This window comes from Chrysochloris asiatica, unplaced genomic scaffold (assembly GCF_000296735.1).
Source record: "Chrysochloris asiatica unplaced genomic scaffold, ChrAsi1.0 scaffold00004, whole genome shotgun sequence".
NCBI classification, from domain to species: Eukaryota; Metazoa; Chordata; class Mammalia; order Afrosoricida; family Chrysochloridae; genus Chrysochloris; species Chrysochloris asiatica.
Window position 1 is genome coordinate 35,346,865 of NW_006408522.1, and position 23,980 is coordinate 35,370,844.

General features: G+C 41.1%; 1 protein-coding gene across 1 annotated transcript in view; it reads left to right on the top strand.

Annotated features, from left to right (window-relative positions):
• The window catches only part of INO80 (INO80 complex subunit), a 157,143-nt gene extending 133,435 nt beyond the window's left edge, over positions 1 to 23,708 (top strand). The window contains exons 28-35 of the mRNA XM_006831756.1: positions 3,190 to 3,262; positions 14,425 to 14,583; positions 15,154 to 15,256; positions 16,327 to 16,415; positions 18,650 to 18,805; positions 19,169 to 19,328; positions 19,896 to 20,111; positions 22,121 to 23,708. Of these exons, the coding sequence (XP_006831819.1) occupies positions 3,190 to 3,262; positions 14,425 to 14,583; positions 15,154 to 15,256; positions 16,327 to 16,415; positions 18,650 to 18,805; positions 19,169 to 19,328; positions 19,896 to 20,111; positions 22,121 to 22,338 (1,174 nt within the window). The 3' untranslated portion in view covers positions 22,339 to 23,708. The remainder of the gene's footprint in view (positions 1 to 3,189; positions 3,263 to 14,424; positions 14,584 to 15,153; positions 15,257 to 16,326; positions 16,416 to 18,649; positions 18,806 to 19,168; positions 19,329 to 19,895; positions 20,112 to 22,120) is intronic.
• Positions 23,709 to 23,980: the final 272 nt, after the last annotated feature.

Consider the following 23,980-nt stretch of genomic DNA (forward strand, 5'->3'; position numbering starts at 1 on the left):
AAAAAAAATGTATCTATTTGCCAAAAGAGCAAACAAATCTTTAATGGAAAAAGCATAGCCACAATGCTACTTAGGTGAGGATGGTGAGATTTCAGAATGTGTAGTTTAAGGACGTATCAATTCCTATAGAACAGCATCATGTTTGGAAAAGTGAGGGTCAGGAATAAAGAAGACCCTCCTTTCAACAGTGGTATCAGCAGTGGGCTCAATTATGGTAAAAATTGTGAGGGTGGCATAGGACTGAGTAGTGTTTAGTTATGTTGTACATAACGTCACTATGAGTCAGAACTGGCTCGACAGCACCAGACAGCAGTATTTTAAAACTGTCAGTGCCGTGGCTTTCTGTCAGCAGAGCCTAGATGACACTTGCTTTGAATGCATCCCCTTCTCTACAGTCCTATTCTTCCCTGTTCTCCTATAACATTCTGCTTTATACTGCATGCTATCCTAGAGATGCTAAATTGCATCTTTCCCAAATTTCTTGAATACTCTGAAACATTTTCTCATTTTCCCATTCTTTTATCCACTCAATAATGAGATGCTATACACCAAGTTTCAGGCTAGAGGTTGGAATTCATTTGGTTTGTTTGGGGTTTTTTTTCTTCTTTTTTAAGTTTTTATTGTGAATTGAGTGAAAGTTTACAGTGCAGATCATCAGTTTTAATTCAACAAATCATAAACCTTATTTCATTACAATGATTATAATCCCCACCATGCACCATCAGTTAATAGTATTTCTCTCTATTCATTTTAGCTTTTTTAAAAAACACTCAGGCATATATAATCATTTAAACCACCAAAGGGCACATTCTGAAAGTCTGTTTCCTGGCCGCCAGCTCTCAGTCCCTCTCCTTCCATGGATCTAGAGCCCTTAGCTGCTTCCTCTCTCCATGTCCCCATCTCTGCCTCCATCTCTGGTGTTGCTGATTCTCTGGATAAGTTCCCGCATTCCGCTTGTGCTCTTCTCCCTTGATGATCCTATGGTCCTCTGTTTCTAGACTATAAGATTAACTACTCCCTGTTTTTGTTACAAAACTTCTACCTTTACAGTTGTGACAGTAGCAATTAGTCATGATAACAGTTACTCATTATTGAATCATAAGAATCTTATCCCCATCTCTTTTTGCCAGACCCATCTAGACAAGATGAAAACTATTCAGTGGGGACTCTATCCTCCCCACACACACTCTTTTGTTTGATTTTTAAAAACTTAATCTAAGGTAATAAGCAGTTTGTTTTGACATTAAAAAAAAAACACAAACTTATTTTTGTGGGTTTTAACTTTCTAAGTTGTTCAAGAAACTTATCAGTTCAAACTCATCAGCCACTCCTTAGAAACCTCATACAGGGTTGCTGTGGTGCTTAACATCACCCATATACCATGGAGTCCTGATGTGGCACTTTAGGGTAAGCAGTGAACTGCTAGCCTCAAAGTTGGTGATTCAAACCCACTAGCCACTCCTCAGAAACCCTATACAGGGTCGCTTTGAATTGAAGTGACTCAATGGCACTTAACACCAACATCCATAAACCATGAGGAGCACAGTGGCTCTGTACTGTTAAGTATAAACTTTGAACCATAGGGTCTGCAATTCAAGCCCACCAGACACTGTGTTCTCCGGCAAAGATTTATAGCCTTGAAAACCCTATATAAATTCACTTTACAGCACGTAACAACCACCACCTATATGCCATATCTGAATAAAATTTCACAGAGCAGTCTTTTTTTTTTTTTTCTTAACTTTTTATTGTGAAACTGAGTTTGGATTTACTGAACATGTCATCAGCCCCACATTCTTATGACATGTATTATAGTATTTTCCAGTCTGTTCCATATCTTTATTTTTTAATGTGGTCCATATCCACCAAACTGGTTTCACAACCAGTAAGATGTGATCTGCAGTTTGAAAGGCACTGACCTAAAGGAATTCCTCACAATAGTCATTAAGAAAATGAATTAGCCGATTGATTAGACATTGCTCTTGGAAGTATTCAGAAAAATCTAGAATGGCTATAATTTGAAAATGCAAGATAATCTTAAAATATCTTTGTTAGTTGCAAGAACTGGGTTAAAACTGAGCTCCTATTTGTATGTGTATATATAAATCAAGCTCACATTTTCTAAAGCCTGCTATTTGTGATTTTGCATGGACCTGGTTTCTAGCAGATACTCAGTAAATGTTTGATACCTCCATGAGTGCCAATGATACCTTCTGGTTTATTTGCAATTTCAGGTTTCTTTAAAACGATGTTGTGTGTAAAGGAAAACTAAAAAATTATATCTACTTACTCCTTTATAAGGCTCTGTTGACATTTGTCAAAAACTACTTCCAATTCAAGGCTGTCTCTTTGGATTGATTTTAAGTTCAATTTAGTGCATACAAGTCATGGCATTGGCCTTAGTCTTACTTAGCCTTGGGTAATTTTTTGGGACTCACTTTCTTCATCTTAAAATGGAGTTGTTGTTGTTGTTATATGCCCTGTTGTCGGTTCCGACTCATAGTGATCCTGTACAGAGTTTTCAAGGCTATAAATCTTTATGGGAACTGAAAGCCTCATCTTTCTCCCGCGGAACAGCTGGTAGTTTTGAACTGCTGACCTTACAGTTCACAGCCTGGTTTGTAACCACTACGCTACCAGAGCTCCTTAAAATGGAGTATTGTTGTTGTTGTTGTTAAGTGCCTTCGAGTCAGTTCTGACCCATAGCGACCCTGTACAGGGTTTCCAAGGGTGTAAATCTTTACGGGAGTAGAAAGCCTCATCATTCTCCCGCGGAGCGGCTGGTAGTTTCGAACCGCTGACCTTAAGGTTCGCAGCCCGATTCGTAACCACTACGCTACCAGAGCTCCTTAAAATGGAGTATATTGGCTTAAAAATCATTAATTCCCAAACTCTTGATAATCATTGTTTTGGCCCCCTTTGGAGTGGTTTGACTTTTTACATAAATAGAAGTGTCTACTTCCATAGTAACGTTTTTTTTGTTGTTACTATGTGACACATGGTTATTATTGTATCTCCTATTATTAACTTATATGGGCAGCAAAACTTGGTGTGTCAAAGAAAACAATTAAGCAGAAATTCCGTTTAGCCCTAAGACTATGTACTGTATATACAAGTTCTCTTTCTCTTGTCATATGTCATTTTGTTTTTCAGTTTTTCTTTTTAACTATATCCCTTCCTCTCCCATAGGAATGACATCTTTGTGTTCCTGTTAAGCACGCGAGCTGGAGGATTGGGTATCAATCTCACTGCTGCAGATACAGTAAGTAATGAGAGTACAATAATGCCTTGGATATATAAGTTTTCTCCTACAGCATTCGATTGATATTACCCCTCCTTCGTGTCACAGATTTGCTATTTCTTTACCTCTTGTTATGTTAAAAGACAGTAGATTACATTTTGATGAAATGGAGAATTTTAGTTTTCCTTTAGCCTTTTCTATCCCCTTTGAATTAGTGTTTTATTCATTCACCAAATACTTAATGAATACCTACTGTGTTCTGCACTGTATTCTATACACTAGTGATACACGATGAACAAACAGACTGGGGGTGGGGGCATCAGTCAATCCAACTCGATTTGTTTTACAAGCTATAACTGAACAAATCAGAAAAGATAGTTTCATTACTCATCCATTGTCCCACGATAGTAAAAACTGCACTCTACAGTATGGATTGCACCTCAGTATGAAGAAAACAAAATTCTTCACAACTGGACCAATAAATAATATCATGATGATAAACTGAAAAAAGATTATAATTGTCAAAGACTTCACTTTGCTTGGATCCACAGTCAGTACTCTTGGAAGCAGCAGTCAAGAAATCCAACAACATGTATTGCATTAGGCAACTGTGCTGCAAAAGACCTCAAGAACGAAGATAACAGTCTGAGGACTAAAAAGTGTGCCTGTCCCAAGAGAAGGTGTTTTCTTTCACCTCATATGCATGTGGAAGTTGGACAATGAATAAGGAAGACAGTAAAAGAATTCAATGCATTTGAATTATGGCTTCAGTGAAGAGCCTTGAAAGTGCCATGGAGTGCCAGAAGAACCAACAAATCTGTCCTGGAAGAACAACAGCCTGAAGGCTTCTTAGAAGCCAGGATGGTGAGACTTGTCTCTTACACTTTGGACGTGTTGTTAGGAGGGAACAGTTCCTGAAGTAGGATGTCATATTTGGAAAAGTGGAGGGTGAGCGTAAAAGGAAGACTCAAACAAAACAACAATTGTGAGGATAGCACGGGACCAGGCAGAGGTGTAAGGTTGCTATGAGTCAGAACCTACTGGACAGCACCCAACAGTAACTATAGTACAAAGTTGGTGTTTATATCCTGAACTTTAAAAGGTGATTGGAAGAACAATAATATTGGTCATTTAAAACACGTAATAGATACCCCAATAAAAGATTTGAGCCCTGGTATAGCACTGTAAGATAAGCACTGGATTGATCACCACAAGGTTGGCACTTCAAACCCACCAGCCACTTCTCAAAAACCCTGTAGGGGTCGCCGTAAGTTGGAACCAACATGACAGCACACAAACACAATAATAAATTATTCATCCTTTCATACCCAATCTCCTTGGAGCAATATTCCCTTCTCAGAAAAGAAATGAAAGCTTTTGTGAAAGATTACACTGCAGATTATCAGTTTTACATTCAAGAAATCATGCACCTTATTTCATTACAATGATTATAATCCCCTCCATGTACCATAAATTAACAGAATTTTGTATATACACTTTAGCTATTAAAACAAAACAAAACAAAAAAACACCCACTCAGGCATATATAATAATTTACATCTCTAAAGGGCACATTCTGCAAGTCAGCCTCCTGGCCACCAGCTCTTAGTCCCGCTCTTCCCATGAATCTAGAGTCCTCAGCCGCTCCCTCTCTCCATGTCCCCATCTTTGCCTCCGTCTCTGGCATTGCTGCTTCTTTGGATAAGGTCCCTAGAGTCTTCTGCTTCTGGACCATAAGAATAACCACTCCCCTGTTTTTGTTACAAAACTTCTACCTTTACAATTGTAACAGTTGCAATTAGTCATGATGACAATCATTATTGAATCATACAAATCTTATCCCCATTTCTTTTCACCAGAGCCACTTAGACAAGATGAAAACTATTCAGTGGGGACTTCCCCTCTCACCCCCGCCCCCCCCACTCTTAAACTATACTCGCTCTTGAAACCTTGTAAGCCAGTCACTTCATGCCTATATTGCCCCCACATTTTAGGTAGTCAGTGTCTTAAGTTGCCCATCCCTATCTACCCTGTGTACACAGGGGATAGCATTGATACTTGATGTGAGGACTCCTTCCCTCTCTGTTGGTATTTCGAGTTACTACCGCTAGGATTATAGGTCAGGTTCATCAAATTGTAGCAATTTACTCTGTTTCTTTTTTCAAGAAAGTTTTAATTTTTTTATAATCTTCATCTAGTCGAGTTCTGATTATCAAACCATTGAAGCTAGTTAAGTGGGTACTGTCTGCAAGTTTGGGTGTTCTTGTGCATCTCCACTCACTTCATATCAGCTGGATGCTTCACTCTCAGCTCTAGTCCTCTGTGGCTATGCCCTTGTCATGGGCTCAAGTGTCCCCAGGTCTTACTACACTGTGGACCAACCAGCCCTTCCTGTTCTCTCGCTCATCTCCAGGTCAATGGGAGTCAATGGACCGTGATTGAACTCAACCCATTTCTTCATTGCTGCCTTTCCCCCTCTTCCACTCACCAGTACACCAATGTGATCACCAGCAAGCTTACATGCCTGTTCATGAGTTCCCTTTGAGTTTCAGTCTTAGAGGGGAGTTTGTCCTGAAGGCACTTGATTGCTTGCCTTGATGGCTTCCTGACGAACAGCTTGCTTATTCTTGTAGTAGCCAGTCATGCTGACATTTTTGTTTGGGATTTTTCTTGGTGATCTTTTTTTTGAAGATGTATCTTCTGTTGCTCTAGCTGTTCCAGGCTGGTCTGCTTGTCCTTGCTAGTGGGAATGTCCCACCTCAGAAGGTTCTGGATGGGATTCAGGATTCCACCTAAGGTCCTATACTCTGCAAAGGCTTTACAGGATGCCTATTTCACTGGGCAAGTTCTAGAACCCCTTTTAGATATTCCAATCAGTTATAGGCTGAAGACGGGCTTACGAGTTTTCTGTAATCATGTTTTCCAACATTCCTTTCTATCCCACTCAAGTGTCTATTTTACATTAGTAGGCAAGGAAAACCAGTCAAGCATTTTAGTATTATTTCCCCTCTTTAAACTATGTCTAGATCCCTGTATCACAGAGCCCTGTTGTTCCAAAGGTTGAGCATGCATCACTATTTACCTCTGTCCCACTTAGGCCATGCAAACCTGTCTCAGTGTTCTCCTATCTATCTTGTTCTTCCACTTCCTCCCCCTTCTTGTATTGCCCTCTCCAACACCTGAACTAAACCCCTCACTCCAACCCCACTGCTTTAGTTACCTTATAGTCCATTAACTCTTCCCTCAATTTAAGACAGTTTATTTTATTCTGCTATCTACCTGACTTCCCACAACCTGGATCTCTGTTCCTCTGTGTTTACCTTCTTTCGCACTGTAATTGTTTTGATCATAGACAGACTACCCAGATCCTCTGTTCTTAACATTTTTTTCTGTTCTTGACTCTTTTCATTTGTCAGCTGAGTTCAGGGTGATGCTGCCATGTACATCATTCTCTGGTTGTTGTCTGTTCTTATTGGTTCTCAGTCCACAGAACATCCTTTAGGATGTTTTTCATTAGCAGGGTTGTTGTTGTTGTTAAATGCCATTGAGTCGATTTTGACCCATTGCGACACTGTATAGGGTTTCCAAGGAGCAGCTGGTGAGCTTGAACCACCGACCTTGCAGTTCAAGTGACTTTGCAGTCTGACACACTAGCCCACAGTGCCACAGCTTTGGCAAAATCTCCTAGCTTCTGTTTATCCTGGAATGTTTTGATTACACCTTCATATTTGATTGACAACTTTGCTGGGTAGAGAATTCATGGTTGGCAGTTTTTTTTCTTTCAGGGTTTTATATATCTCTCCCCATTGCTTTCTTGCCTGCATGGTTTCTGTTGAGAATTCTGAGCTTAATCTGATTTATTTGCCTTTGTAAGTTACACTTCTCTTTTCCCTAGCTGCTTTCAGGATTCTGACCTCATTATTGATTTTGGAGAGCTTGATAAGTATATGTCTTGGTGTTTTGTTTTTTAGACTCTATCCATCCTGGGGTTCTTTAAGCTTCTTGAATGCTTATCTTTTTGCTTTTCTGGATGTTAGGGAAATTTTCTTCCAGAAACTCTTCAACTATCTCCTCTGTGGACATGTGGGATTCTTCCTGTTCTGGAATGCCGATAATTCTTAAGTTATTCCTCTTCATGTTGTCCAACATGAATCTTAGGTCTGCTTCAGATTTTTTTTTATCCATTTTTGTGTTTGCTCTTCTGTCTTAGTGTTGAGAGACTAATCGTTTAGCTCACTAGTTCTGGCTTGTATCTCTTCATTTCTACTTCTTTGCCCTTTCAGTGTATTGTTCACTTCTGATATTCTATTATTAATCATTTGGATCTCTTTCTGTAAGTTTTGAGTTGTTACCAATGCTGTATGTATCTTATTTGAGTGTTCCTGTAGTGCTTTCCTGACTTCTTCCTTATTTTTCTCAACTCTATTGTATAGTGTTTTGATAAATTTTATAATCATTTTTCTGAATTCCTTCTCAGTCATTTCCAAAGCTTGCCCATCTTCTAGTTTGGAGTGTAGGTCTACTTCTAGCTCATTTGCCTCAGTCACTTCATCTCGTTTCTGGACATCTACTGATAATGGTCATCTGTTTCTGGTTTTTGGGCATATTTAGGAGTTGTCTGTGGCCTTAACACTTAGATGGGTGTGTATTGTGGTATTTTTTTTATTTTTATGCTTCTGATTGCCTCTGGGTAGATGTGATCAGGAGATCACATCCCCTTTTTACTCTTCTTCCTGAGAAATTTCAGGATGCCACTGTCGGTCGTTGTGACATAACTCAGGATTAAATTTTTGGCCTGTTTCCATTTTAGTCTGCCTATCCTGCTCCACAATCCCCGTTTAGGCCTTTTTCCTAGTGATAAACAGTTCCGGGCCGGTGGCCATTTTGCTCGAAAGCATTTCTTTAGAATCTCAGGATTCTTCCCAGAATTCAAATGTATTTAATAACAATTTCAATAATTTAAAAAATGCATACATCTGAAATTGTTTTATAAAAAGCATGAGTCTAAAAGTATCACTGTGTGTGACTATCATGGTGCATTTCCATAAAATACAAAGCATCAAAATCCCCACAAGTATGAGTAGGATGCAAACTTAGCAGAATCATGGAGTATTGAGTTACAGACCTTAAGAAGTTTGAATAGATTGACAGCAGTAGTGCTGGAACTACATCTCCTGTTTCCCAGTCTCCACTTCCGGACTATATTCATTCTTTCATCTTATTAACTGCTGTGTATAGAATTGTCTGCCTTCAAGAGTAAAACTAGACTGTTTAATATCACTAAATAAAATATCAGCTGTAGGACTGAGGTGTTTCTTACTTGGCATCTAAAACTCTACAGCCTCCCAGAGTCTGTGGAGGCATAGCTGGGTAGATTCTATATCTAATATGCACACCATTTCTTGTTGTTAAGTGCTGTTGAGTCAATTCCAACTCATAGCAACCCTATATAAGGTTTCCAAGGAGCAGTTGGTGGGTTTGAACTGCTGACCCTGTGGTTTGCAATCCAGTGCTGATCCTACAGCCCCTCACCAGAAGTCAATGCACATCACTAACCTCTATAATTTTAAGGAAAAACTCAGTTTTGGAAGGTATTGATTTTGTAGGTTCTCTGATGTGATGGCTTATTTTGTGCCATATCAGATAACATAAGCTTGCCTCTCACCATGTTCTCTGCTATCTCTACTATTTAGGCATTCCATACAGTCTCAAGTCTAGTCATATTCTCAGTGTTAAATACAAGATTTATCACTTTTCCTAGTTGATCTTTTGGCCTCCAGTGTCAGCCCCCAACCCCATTACCTGTTCATCCAAATCTAATTTTGCTATGCTGCTACTCTATTAGTTTGTTAATAAATCATGTCACTCCTTTATGCAAAACTCTTTAGGGATCCTCCATCATCTACAAAATAAACTCCTTTATACAGCATACAAGGCCCTTCATTTTGTGGCCTTAATATACGTTTTTAGCCTAATGCCAGACTACTTCCCCTTCCACATTTTATGTTCCAGAAGTAATGATTGACTTGTAGCACCTGAACACACACTGCTGCATTATACTGTTGTATAAGCTGTTTCTTCAGATTAGAATGTCTCTTTTGAAGTCTGTCTTTTACCTGATAAATTACTGTTTGCTCTTTAAAACACTGATCCCTCCTCCCTCTACTCAATTTAAGAGCCCTATGTTATAATTACTTTATGTACTACACTTCAAGCTCTTCAACTGAAGAAAGTGTCATGGATGCTTTTCTAATGTCCATTCATTCAGCAGTTGTTTAAAGAGCTGACCAAGGCCAGGCACTGTTTTTGTTTTTGTCGTTAAGTAATCTTGAGTTGGTTTTGACTCATAGAGACCTTGTATAGGGCTCCAAGGAGCAGCTGATGGGTTTGAACTGCCAACTTTGTGATTCCCAGTCCAGTGCTCATCGAATAGCGCCACACTAGGAGTCCAACCACTGTTTTAGTCACTAGGAAATCCAGTGTTTGAGCCATATGCAACAAAACAAAGTTCTTTTTTTGTCCTCATCATTTCTAGAAATTAACATTTCTACCAAGGGGAGATGGAATATAAAATTCCCAGTAAATAATACAGCAGGAAAGGAGTGGTAAATGAGCAGGTGCTAGTGTTTCGTATGGACTAGGAAGGTAACCAAGATCTGAAGAACGTCAGGAAGCTAGCCAAAAGCCATACACTTAACAGAAAGAAGAGCATACTCCAAACAGGAGATAAGTACAAAGTCCTGAGGTGAGAGCTTGCTTGGCATAATCAAACAACAAGGAGTCTAGAGTAGGTGAAATAAAATGAATGAAGGAACAGTAATGAGATTGGGGCGAGTCTTACGGATACAAACCATAAAGGGCTTAGTTGTTCTTAAGTGCTATTGAGTCTCTTCTGGCTCATAGTGACCCTGTATAGTCATTGGAAGGATGTGAGCAAAATTGGAATTTTAATGCATCACTCTGGCTTTTGAGGGGCAGTAAGGAAGAAAGATGAAACAAAATACCATTTAGGAGTTAGACAAAGATAATGTTGACTTAGACAAGGATTGAAGCAGCAGAGATGGTAACAAGTCATTGGCATCTGCATTTATCTTGTCAGTACAGCTACGAGACTTTGCTGCTGGCTTCAGTGTGAGGCATGCAGAGGGTCAAGGAGAGGACTCTGAGGTGTTGGACCTGAGCAACTGGAATGATAGAGATACCAATTGCCATTAGGAAGATGAGATAGGATCAGGCTTGAGACATCAGAATCTGGAGTTCAGAAGAAAGATGGGGTCATCAGGTAAAAGACCTGGTAGGATAAGCACTGGATTGTTAACTGCAAGGTCAGCAGTTCAAACCCACCAGCCAGTTACTCCTCAGAAATCCTATACAGGATCACTGAGTTGTAACCCACTCTATGGAACTTAACAACATCAGTTCTCCTAGTCAAAGAAATCAACAGTTTCCAGTGGGGAGATCATCATGCTTCCAGTTGTCTGCATAGTTTGCCTAATATGAAGCTAAGGAGATCCTGCTGGCTGCAAAAAAAAAAAAAAGTGAACCCCCAACTAATGAATGGTATGAAGTCCTGGTGGCCCAGCTGGTAAGAACTTAACTGTTAACTGAAAGATTGGTAGTTTGAACCCACCCAGCAACTCTGCAGGAGAAAGACCTGGTAATTTATTTCCCTAAAGATTACAGCCAAGATAACCCTATGGGGCAGTTCTACTCTGTTACATGGGGTCACTGTGAATTGGAACCAATTTGATGTCACCCAACAACCATAACCATCACTGTTAACAACCATCACTGTTAGCTGGAAGAATAGAAGCAAAAATTCCTTTTTTATTTTGGGGCAAAGAATATTGTGATGCCCAGAATGTTCTGAGTTTTAAAAGCCAAAATAATTTATGGGGGATTCATGTGTAAATTAGGAACACCTTGTATATTACCCCAGAAAAATAGGGCAAGACTAGAATGAATTCTGTGCTTTGTGTGAACTTAAGTGTTAAGCTTTTTGTATGTATATTAACATTAGAGAAACAATAACAGCTTGCCTTGCATTTTCCTTTACCTTGAGATTTATTTAACTTTGGGAGATCCCCTGGGCCATTTATGGACAAGGAAGAGGTTAGTCAGAACTGACAATGTCTTGTGACTTGAGAATGCAGTTTGTTGTATTTGCATATGTAAACATGTATTCATAAACAGAGTAGAAGTCTCTAGTTCCCTCTATTAGTGGAAACATGACTGAGGTGTGTGACTAATGGCAGCTGCCCCTAACTGCCTAGTTTTTCATTTGTTTTGTACTCTTCCTGAAAAAGAGATAGCTTTAGGATTGACTCTTTTTACTGAGGGGATGTTATAAATTGTACCATTTGTTTTAGCTTCTCTGTCAGACCTGTTTTAAATGTGGGCATATAGTGAGAGAATGAGGAACTTTTTCCCTTAGTTAGCAATGTGAGAAGTCATCTGTCGAAGTGAGACAGCATGGGACAGTGTTCAGCTCTTCCAGGGGAATGAATGAACTTACACCTATTCTCCTGGGGGGAAAAACTCCACCTCCAAGTGTTGGTCCATCTCTTTCTGGTGACGTTTCTTTAAATTTTCCTGTTTTCTGTTTCACTCCTTGGTGTCCTGAAACTTCTATCGCTGATCTATGTAGCATGGCTCCTCCACCTCATCTCAACTCTCACTTCTGCTTCCACACCTACCTAGCTGGGTGTTTACAACTTCATGAAGGTGCTATTAGTATACTTCCCCTGAGTCACTGCTGGGCCACGCTGTGTGGATTGACCTGCTTTAATCTTTTCTAGTTAGTCAGTTGTTCTAGTCCTTTAATTTGTTATTTGTTTTTCTCTAAGCTCTGTAAACCTGGTTACCAAATACAGGGGCTATCTTTGTTCCACGGTAGTAGGCACTGTCACCTCCAACACAGCCCCCAGTTCATGAACTGACTGAGTGTTGTTTGTTGTCCAGTTAGATACTAGTCAGTCATCTGACTTAGCTTTTAGTTCTTGCACTGTCATTTATTGTCATACATATATTTCATATTCTTTTTCTCTGGGTATTTTCCTAAACAGAATTCTACTTCATTCTCTTTCTTCCCAAATTTCCCCACTTCTTTTAATTTATATATAAGATTCATAGCCACTCAGTTTATTTTGTTGTTTGTTTTGAAGTTAAAATTGCCTGTCTCCTTGGTTTTTAATATTCTCACTGTTACTGAGCTCAAAAGAGCCCAGGTTGAATCAGGTCTGACTGCCACTGAGATTTTCAGGAAAGTATTATAAATAGTAACGAAGTAACTATAAAGTGATTCATAACACAGGATTTCTTGCTGAACCATTGCCTCAGGCATGGACTGTTGAAGGTACTATGTTTTGGTTATGACATCAGTCCCCATTCCTTCCCCATCCCCCCTTCTTACATGTGTGGTCATTTGAGGTATGTTGAACAAGTATGTGCACACCATGGCTAACTGGAGATCTTCTTTTAATTAACACTATACTCACTGAAATTTTAAATTGAATTTGCTAGAATTTTGCATGTCTTGTTATCTCCAAAACTATGATCAGTTTTTGTGTGTTTTTTATTTTGTTTTGTTTTTTAACTTGCTAGTGTGAATTGAAACTATTCAGTGATTGAGTCGAGACTTGAGCTAGGGATTATGAAACATTCTTGATAGTGCAGGTGTGGAGGGGAGACTGTTAGGTCATATATCATGGCAGCCATTCACGGTGCTATCAGGTCAGATTATTCCTAATTCATGTTGTTGTTGTTAAGTGCCTTTGAGTCAGTTCTAACCTGTATAGGGTTTCCAAGAAGCAGCTGGAAACCTTGCAGTCCAGTGTTTATCCTGTGGTGTTACACCCAGGACTCCTTCTAATTCAAGTGGGAGGAAATGCATAATCTTTGTGAGAATTTGTGAGATTTGTGTGCACACTAGTGTTAGACATAGTAAGTGCTCAATAGATTTTAACCATTATTATTTTTGATAAAAGTTTCTGAAAACTGTACATTGTTATAGGCTAGGGAAATCAGGGAGGCCTTCCTGGAAATGGTGAAGTTTGAACTAAACCTCAAAGGACCAGTAGAGAAGAGTTGAAGGATTCTAGGTCAGTGAAACAGCTTGTGCAAAATGAGATACAAACAGGTGTGATATAAATGAGAAACACTGAAGTGACCTGGCTGCGTGAAAGAGGAGCCATAATTGTTTGGGGAAAGAATAGAGAATGAAGTTGGCGCTGTAAAGCAGGAACCGATTATTTAGGGGAGTTTGGATTTGGTGTGTTGCAATTTAACAGAGACATGCTTAGTCTATAGCAGGGCAGGTTTGTCTCCAGTGGTATTCAGGGTAGACTAAAGGAAAGAAACCAAACCTGACATCCATTAAAGCCTGCTAGATGAACAAAGCATTAATGATCCAGGTGTAATGGTGAGCATACTGACAGTGAAACTATAGGAAGGATAGCTTCATTTCTAAAAAAAACATTGGCTGAATTCAATGACTTATTTGGATACAGAGGAGAATGCATGAGAGATGAGAGCCATTTAAACTAGCTTTTTTTCCCAATAGGTCCACTGTGATGGATAGCCTCAAAGGCTAAGTGCTCAGGAGTCTGTTGGTTGTAGGAGATTTGTATATTTTCACTTGTTGTCTGTGTCTTTGTTATTCAGCAAATCAAAAGTAGTTTTCAGGGAACCCTTTTAAGCATTGCTTTCCTGAGAATGCCAAGGAAACCATGCCTGTCTTACCAAGATAGCCCAGGGTTAAAGAGAAGACAACTTGGCATCTTAGGTGCACCACTTACATAAGGCTCTGTGATCTTAGATAAATTCTCTAACTCCTCCATTCCTCAGTTGCTTCATCTGTAAAGTGGGAGTCTTAATAGTACCTAAATCATAGGGTACTTAAAAGTTTAAATTAGTCAGTACACATAAAGCACTTAAAACAATGCCTGGCCAATATTATTGCTCTTTTTAAATGAACTCCCAAGGTGGGAGATAAAAGAAGCCAGGAACATTTGGGTTGTTTTTTTTTACCCAGGGACAATATCTTATGAGTTGATACCATCTTAATATCATGGCAAAAAATCTGACATCAAACTATTAAAAACAGATGTGAGGTTGCTCTCAGAATTCTGATCCTACCCGAAGAGTGCCTCAGTCTTTGCTGTATTCTCATCTTGCCTGCACAGGTGATTTTCTATGATAGTGATTGGAACCCCACTGTGGACCAGCAGGCCATGGACAGGGCCCACCGCTTGGGGCAGACAAAGCAGGTTACCGTTTACCGACTCATCTGCAAAGGCACCATTGAAGAACGCATTTTGCAGAGAGCCAAAGAGAAGAGTGAGGTAAGCACAAGGCTTTTTAAGACTCCCTTGCCTTTCATTGATCATGAAGGAGCTAGAATTTCTTCTCAATAGAAATTGAAATAAGACTCTGTACAAAAGTAATCTCAGCTGCCCTGGCCATTCCTGACTCTTCTACCAGAATGGTGTGCATCGCCAAAATTCAGCCATAGTTCATGTGGAAATTTTGACACCAGAAATTGTCTTCATGTTTGACATATTTTCACATTCAAAGAAAGAAAGGACATTTGGGCTCTCATTCTCATACTCTCAACTTGATCTGCCTCTGAGATGTAGGCCAAATAGACTAATTTCCAAAGAAAGTTTTTTTGGGTTTTTTCCCCCAATTCTGATTCTGTATTATTGGACATTCTAGCAATCCTTACATAGAAGTTCTCATTGTTCTTTCTGTTGGATGAATAATCAGTATTAGCCAGTCAGATAAATAAGAATCTGGAAACCAGAGGCACCTTACCTAAAGAACAGTTTGAACAGGATGTTTCTTTCTTTCTGGGATACTTATCATATAGAAATAGATGCCTGGAGGTAACATTTTTATCTGCTTTGATGTAGATTCAACGGATGGTGATTTCAGGTGGGAACTTCAAACCAGATACCTTGAAACCCAAAGAGGTGGTTAGTCTTCTTCTAGACGATGAAGAGTTGGAGAAGAAATGTACGTACTCTAAAACTCTTAATAACTCTCTTCCTGTAAAAGATGTTTCTCTAGCCCCACACATCTGAAAATGGAAGGGGGTTACTTAAATTGTGTACCAAGAGTAGGCAAAGCGAAAGACTTTTTTTTTCAACATTAAAATCCAAACAAAGATATGCAATAAAGTAAAAGGCAAAATTCACATGTATTTTGAAATTTAACTTCAAATCAATTTTTTGTTTGCTTTAGAACGACTGTATTTCTAGACTCCCCAGCAGCAGTTAATTTACTTCATTCTCCCTTAACAAATATTTCTGTGGAAAAATTAGAGAAACACTTGCTTCTGTTACATACAAACCCCTCTCACATGTATTTCTGGCCTTTAAGAACAATGGGTTTCAAATTTATCCAGTGAAATTTCTAAAGAGTTCCACAGCATCACAACAAAATGAGTTCATGTATCTTATTGTTGTCACCATCTTCTAAAAACCTCTCAGTCCCTACAACCACACATGATATATCTGGTTAATGTTGTTGTTAAGTGCCATTGAATTGGTTCCCACCCATAGCAACCCTGTAGAGGGTTTTCAAGGAGCTTAAACCACCATCCTTGCAGTTCAAACCGACTTTGCAGTCTAGCGCATTAACCCACAGCACCACACCTGGTCAATATAGAGATACGAAAAGGCTGAAAGAAAAGAATAGCGGAGGAAGAACATAATAATTGGACAGAGCCATAGTTGAACCCAAAAGCTATAAAGTATCCAAGAACTCTGTTCTTTCTCAAGTTAGGAAGCCACCAATTATTTGCTTTAGACAAACAGAAGTCATACTTTGGACCATAAACACCAGATAATATGGCCATTTTAGTTTCAGGGTAGGAATAGGATTAGATGCGTTTTTTAATGCGTAGGTCAGATTTCAAGAGACAGTAAACAAGAGTACTTAGGTGCATCCAGCTAGAAAAATGTTAGCTTTTTCAAAACTTTTCTGCTTTACCACTTCCTGGAATTGCAAGAATGAAAAATGCCAGAAGGTATGATTGTTACGGGTGGAAGATTGTTCAGATCTTTCTTGATTTTTCTCCATAGTGAGACTCCGACAGGAAGAGAAAAGGCAGCAGGAGGAAACCAATCGTGTGAAAGAACGCAAGCGCAAGCGGGAAAAATACGCAGAGAAGGTATCCATCCTGGGGTGGTGGGTGGGGGCAGAGGACTCACAGACAAGGCTTAGGAGTATGGACTTATCATCACTGATTGGTATCCAGCTCCATCTGTGTGTGATTAGCAGCTGCTCTGGGCTGATTGGCATTTGATCAGGAAAAAAAATGCTCAAAAGTCATGTGACCCTGAAAGACCTGAAGGCACCTCAGAGACCCACCCTGTCTCTGTTTGCAGTTTAATTATAGAAACTGGACTGTCTCAAAGAGTAAGGCTAAATATGGGTACAATGGCTGTTAACTTACACTATTAGATTTCATGAAATCTTAGAAAGGGCCCGAGAGCTCATTATAGCCAATCCTTCAGCAATAATTCTGCTTTATATACCACTCAGAGTCATCTGTCAACACACCAAAAATTTGAGCTCTTTTGTCTTCCTTCCTGATTTTTCTTGCTGTAGACCACTAGGCCAGCTGCAAAGTGGGATGTATTGTTGTTGTTGTTGTTGTTAAAGTGCCGTCGAGTCAATTCTGACTCATGGTGACATGACAGTTTCCTGGGAGCAACTGGTGGATTTGAACTGTCAGCTTTGTGGTTTCGTCTGTTGCTGATCCTACAGCACCACACCAGAAGTGGAATGTAGATTTCCTAATTTCTCCTTACCTTGCTGTTTCTGCCAAAGAATATTATCAGTCATTCGTATCCCTGGTCTTTGTTGTTGTTAATTGCCATCCAGTTGGTTCCAACCCAAAACGACCCTGTGTAGGGTTTCCAAGGAGCAGCTGGTGAGCTAGAGTCTTCACTCTTGTGGTTCAAACCAACTTTGCAGTCCAACACATTTAACCCACAGGGCCACACCAGGATGCCATTCCTTGTCTTTGCTGTCATGTAAATTGCAGGCAAACTTTTGTGTCTTTTTCCTGTTCCCAGAATTAGTCCATTAGTTCTGACTTACTGTGTAGTAGTTCTCAGACTTACTGTGCTTGCAGATTGTTGGTTTGGCACCATTTTACTACCTCCTAGTAAGCACATGATAATATTTTTTACTGGGGTTAGGGTACCCTTGAATTGTACCACCCCTCCCATCTTCTCAGTCCTTGTTGGGCCCTAATCACAAATGATGAAATAGCCAATTGAGCTTTAAGCTTCTCCAAAGTTCTAGTCTTTAGTTCCTGCCCTTGCCTGTGACCCATTTCTTTGGCTTTTATGGTTTGCTAGAAGCGTATTGTCTGCCCACATGCCAAAGCTGTTTGTGCTGTAAGTGGAGGTCATCTTCTTTTTCTGATCCAAACTCAGTATTAGGGCCTTCGTGTCCCTTTGGTCCTGTCTGTATTAAATATCTTCTGGTAAACTTACTAACTCTTCCTAGTTTAAACTAAACCTACTGCCAGCAGTTGTGCCTAAAGAATGTCCCTGGTGCAAAGTGAAAAACTCCTGGGGTTTCAAGTTCCTCTTATCCTGGGCTATCAGCTCTACTCATTTCCTCAAGGTCTTTTTCATGACTTCATCCTCAATATCCAGCCTATTACTACTATTTAAAATAAGAAATAGCTTAACATTCAGAAACAGTGTCAAAGAAGAAGGTGGTTTTTCTCATACAGAACTTTGTAGGATTTACAGAGTCTGCATTATATGTCATCCGTACTCTTAAGTATAGAACTTTCAGGTAAATATACAACAATAGTATATATAGACAAAGACACAAATGCTATTAAGAGTAGGAGATGGGTGTGATTACCAGATGTACTCAAACACATTCTGTGCTGACAAAGCCTTACTGAATCTGATTATAGAACTGTTTATAGAGTAGCTGATCACTCAACCCTTAAGAGTTTGCATGAAATTTTAAAAGATTGAAACAATCCATTTTTCCTTGGGTATGACAAAACCCTTTTTTTACAGGTAGTATATTTAAAACAAAAACAGATATGCATAAAATATACTAAAAGTATTGGCCCTGCCTTTCTGAGAGTGCTTTCATTCAGCCCTACAAGTGGTGCGCTGCACTTTGGGCACACCAGAGGCTGCACCTGCTCCGCTCCGCATGAGGATCAAGTTGATCAACCGTTTAAACTCTTTTTAAACACCTTCTTTCTTCTTTCCTTCTGAACTTCTTCTTTCTTAAAAATCTGCTAATTGAAAAGAATGAAATACAGATGTTTATTAAGAATGAGAGTCTATCATTTTCAACCCAACCCCATTCTTCTCTTGGTCCTCATGCTTTTTCCATATTTTTTGCTTTGTGTACTCCCAGAAGAAAAAGGAAGATGAATTGGATGGGAAAAGGCGAAAGGAAGGTGTGAATCTGGTGATCCCATTTGTTCCCTCGGCTGATAACTCCAACCTCTCTGCTGATGGGGACGACTCCTTCATTAGTGTGGACTCTGCTATGCCCAGCCCTTTCAGTGAGGTGAGGCTCCGGTAGATGCCCTCACAATAGCAGTGGGGACTGTGTCTTGACCTTGGAGCTGGGATGCACTGCTGATCAACCTTACTTCTCCTAAAGTCTTCCTGCCCTATAGACTGGGTTGTACTTGAGATCCATGAGGAGAAATACAACTGAAGACAGGCAGGCTGATTTATCTGGTCCTTGCTCCTTCTGTCTTGGATCACATTAGCAGCATTTAAGCCATGCAGAAGAGGGAAATAGTGGCAGATACGTTTAAGTGTGTTCTCATACAGTTTCATAAAGCATTGGCTTTAGAAAACTGTCCCATGGTGGGTGCTGTGAGCACCATGAGTTGGTGGTGATCTCAGTCCTTGCTTCTTCTAGATCTCTATCAGCAGTGAGCTTCACACTGGCTCCATTCCCCCTGATGAGAGCAGCAGTGACATGCTGGTCATTGTAGATGACCCAGCCTCCTCAGCCCCTCAGTCCCGAGCCACCAACTCTCCTGCTTCCATTACGGGCTCCGTCTCAGACACAGTGAATGGTAAGTGGTATTGCACTGTGCTATTATCTCACAGTGCTTAGACGGGTCTGGGGTTTTGAGAAAGGCATTGGATTGATGGTGGGTGAGGCCCTGATTCCCCTTAAGAGTTACGGCATTTTTCTTAAGGAGTGGAATGGAGCAAAAAGGACCTTCACTTTTCTGGGCCTTCCTTACTTGCTTGTGTGGAGCCAGTGTTGCTGCTCTTTCTCTGGGAGCTCTAGATTTAAAATTTGGAAATAAAAGTTGATTCTCCAAGGGCAGGAGTAATTGGCTGGAATGTGCATGTGAAAAACAGGTTGCAGGTCTTGAGAGTTCATTTAGTAGCAATCTATTTAAAGAAAAAAATTCCAAAGTAATGGAACTACTCTAGAGAAGAAAAAGAAGCTCAAGGAGCCAGACTGTTCCTAACTGTTTGAATCCTCAGTAACTGTGACCCAGTGGCTCAGCCATTAAATGAAGATGCAGACATTCCTGGGAGTCCTAAAACCAGCTTCCCTGCCAGGGCAAGGTTAAATTAACATGTGAAGAGATTTCATATTTTTCCTTTTTGCCCATTTGTTCCCACAGGAATTTCCATTCAGGAAATGCCAGCTGCAGGACGTGGTCATTCAGCTCGAAGCCGAGGCCGCCCCAAAGGTTCAGGAAGCACAGCCAAAGGAGCAGGGAAAGGCCGGAGCCGAAAGTCCACAGCGGGTAGTGCTGCCGCAATGGCAGGAGCCAAAGCCGGGGCTGCGGCAGCCTCAGCAGCCGCCTATGCTGCATACGGGTACAATGTGTCAAAAGGTGCGGAGACCCAATGGGGCTGCAGGCTCCATCTGACCAGGAACAGTCTAGAGAGAACAGTCTATTGAGTGTTCTGCCAGTTAGAGAGCAAGTATGATACTTCCACCACTATCAGACCAGACCTCTGCTCCCAGAATCCAGACTGGAGTTCTGTTTCTTCACACTAAGCAGTCATAACTCTCCTCTTTCCCCCACAACATGGTGTCATGCAACCTTTAAATTGAAAGTAATGTGAAAAAATGAGAGCTGGATTTTTGGAGTCTACTACCTTAAATATTCAGACTTTTTCCTGCTTTGAGAACTGAGTTTTTCCTAGACTGGTATCTAAGACCCACATTTCAGTCATCCAGGACAGCATAGGTAACATGTAGCCTGCTGTGTGTGTTATTGTTGTGTGCCATCAAATCGGTTCCAACTCCTAGTGGCTCTGTTTAGGGTTTCTGAGGAGCAGTTGGTGAGCTTAAACCGCCAACCTTGCAGTTCAAACAGACCCTTGCTGTCCAGCACATTAACCTGCAGCGCCACACCAGGACTCCACGTATGCATTGTGGTTGTTAAGTGCCGTGGAGTTGGTTCCGACTCATAGTGACACTGTATAGGGTTTGGTTTCCAAGGAGCGGCTGGTGAGCTTGGACCTTCAACCTTGCAATTCAAAGCAACCTTGCAGCCCAGTGCATTAGGGTTATGCATATAAAGTACATGGACCTGCTCTTTGGTATGTAATAGGAACTACATATGGGGTGTTTACAAGATACTATATGGATAAGGGGAGAGAGAGGGAAAGGTCTTAATTGTGGTCATAGATCAAAAGAAGAAAGGAACCACTGTGTCTGGTAATGAGAAGGATGCCAAACTGTAATTCGGAAAGTATGAGAAGTGAAGTGATTGTGACCATGACAGGTGAAGGATAATTGTCATAGTGGAATTGCAGGCCTCTGAGAGTGGTGAGAGGAAAGATGTGTCAGAGAACTCATTTACAGAACTCTCAGTATATACGCATTATTAGAAAGTGCTTGGCCTATAGCAGATGCTCAGTAGATGTTAGTTCACCTCCTGTCCTCTACTGCAAGGATTCGGATTCCAGCCTTCATTTATTTGTTCACTCAGCAAATAGAAAGTATAAGAACCTAGCCTAGTGTCTCTTAACATTGTCCCAGCTCATTGCATCCTTAGAAAACAACATTCATCTCAATCGTCAAGGCAGCCATAGCAGGATCTCACTGTGGGTGGTACAGAGCATGACATCTGCCAGGATTACTCATGAAACCCTGGAGTAAGGGAGCTGAGGGGTAAAAGTGTCAGCAGTAGTAGAGTGTCACAAGAAGGCTCGCAGTAGCTGTAAAAGGAGAACAAGGAAAGAACTGACTCAAAGATTGCCTGCGAACCCCTGTGGATGAGAAGAAAGCACTTGGAATTCTTTTTTAGTAAAATAAAACTAGTAACACAAGAAACAAATGAAGAGTTGTATTCGGTGTAAATGAAAAGGGAGAGTTCACTGTAGCCCAGCGAACTACTCAGCACAAGAACCGCAGTAGTATGGTCACAGGACAGGGATTGGGAAGTTGTGTGCCCTCTAACCAAAGTGATTGGTGAGTGGAGAACATCTTCTGAAATGAGGAATGAAACACCTTATCACAGTGGTGGTAGAAGAAAGAACAAAAGAAAATATATCAGAGTCCAGTAAGTTACAGATCTCATACTACAGATTTGGCTTTTACAGATTATACTTTGTCTACTCAGCCCTTGAGTGTCATGATGACATTTTCCTCCATGTGGACGAGGCAGTGTGGAGAAGGTTGGGTGAATATAGTTTTTCTCTTAAAAAACCCTTTAACTGAAAAGAGGTTGATAGGAACAAGCAAATGTGCCAGGAAGAGGTTGGAAGGACAAGAGATTGCTTGCTGACTTCTCGCTTCTCATGCCCCTCTTCCATCACCAAGTCTGCAGGTTACGAGGCAGCTCCAGCAGGACCACTGTTAACACTTGTCGCTCTCTCTCCATCCCCACAGGAATTTCTGCCAGCAGTCCTCTGCAGACATCCCTTGTTCGGCCTGCTGGCCTTGCCGACTTTGGACCTTCAAGCGCCTCTTCTCCCTTGAGCTCCCCTTTGAGCAAAGGAAATAATGTTCCTGGGACTCCCAAGAACCTCCACATGACCAGCAGCCTAGCCACAGATTCTCTGATCCGGAAACAGGGCAAAGGCTCCAACCCTCCTGGAGGACGGTAACCACCTGGACCCTCCAGCTTCCTTCAACCAAACCAGGGGCTAGAATCCTTGCCAGCAAATGGTGTTTTGATTGCTTGCCCAGTGCAGCATATTACATCCCAATTCAGAGGGTGGAGATGACCAGTTGCAGCAAGGGAAGGACAGGCAAGTGGTTGGTATGAGCACTTTTATTACATGTGTCTCAAAAGGAGAGCTCTGGGTATCCTAAAAGAAGAAGGCCTGGTACAGGGATCAGCCCCACCATATCTCAAATGAACTTGATAGCCAAGTCTTAAACCTTTTACTGGGGAAGGGCCTGATATTAACCTCTTTAGATGCTCAGGCACACTGTCTCCATCCCCATTCCATTCTTTGGCTCTGGCCATGTCCCTTGCAAAGGCTCTGCAAGTGCTGTGAGTGTTCCACAGTGGAGGGCTTCTCTTAAAGTTGTGATTTCCTAAAGGGCTAGGAAGGCAGGAAATCATGTACTGGCATCCTCGGTCTTTGGGCATCTCCCCAGATCTCCAAACCCCTTTTGCTAGAGTATCATCATTGAAGATGGCAGTGAGCATGAGAAGGCAAGTAGCATGTCAGAATGACAGAAGACTAGAGGACATGTACCCATAGGCAGTGGTTTTCCCTATACCTCCTCCCCAGTCCTGCATGGTTCACACCAGAGAACCTTCAGGTCCCACCAGCAACAGTAGCAGCAGCTTCCACCCAAGGGACTCCCAGAAGCCAGTACAGAGACCAGGAGCCACTCAATCATCAGGACATCCTCACTGCCCCTCTTGTAACTCCTCTTTGCCCTTCCTGAATGCACAGTCTCCCCACCCCTTGCCCTTCAGCCCCCTGCTTGGCTGTATGCACTGTCTGTATTGCACTGAGAAAGGAAGGGACAACAGGAGTGAGGTGGGCAGAGGGCAAGCAAGCTCAGCTCTGACCCTCCCAGCCCAGACCCATCAACCTGAGCTTGCCACCCTCTGAGAGAGGCAAAAGGGTGATAGTCACATGGGAGGTATTTCCACCTGTCCCTAGCCTGATGTGTCCCTGGTGGAGCAGGTGCTTCTGGGCGGGCCAGCCTCTAATTTGCACACCTGAAAATCGCGGAATTGAGTTTAGATAGATTGATTTTTAAAACTTTTTTGGAGTAGGGTATGTAGGGGAATCACTTAATTTAAATCATTAAGATTCTCCTACCCAAACCCAGACTCCTGTGTACAGATGCTATTTAGAGGGAATCAGAAAAATGCCAAGCCTTTTTTCTCTTTGAATGTGCTGTCTATTTTTATAACTGAACTTGTACATATGTATAAAGAGAGACACATCTTTCTTTTACTAACTGGAGAAAAAAAAAATCTTAAATAAAATGGAGTGAGATAATTTTATGTAAATTGAAGTGTCTGTGGTCTTTGCAGCTGCATCTTGTTGGGACTTCTCTCGGAGGAAGTGTCAGGATAAAAGGAGGGCAAAACCCCAACTTTGCTCCTGTGACCAGTAAGAACAAGTGGTTAATGGAACAGTAAAACCTCTGGATATTTCCTCAGTGGCTGTCTTAATGGGCTAAGAATTAGCCTCCAGCCATAGGAGAAGAGGGGCTTGATAAATTGGCTGGCCTACCATGGTCAGGCCCTCGGGGTGTGGACTCTTGATGACTCAGGGT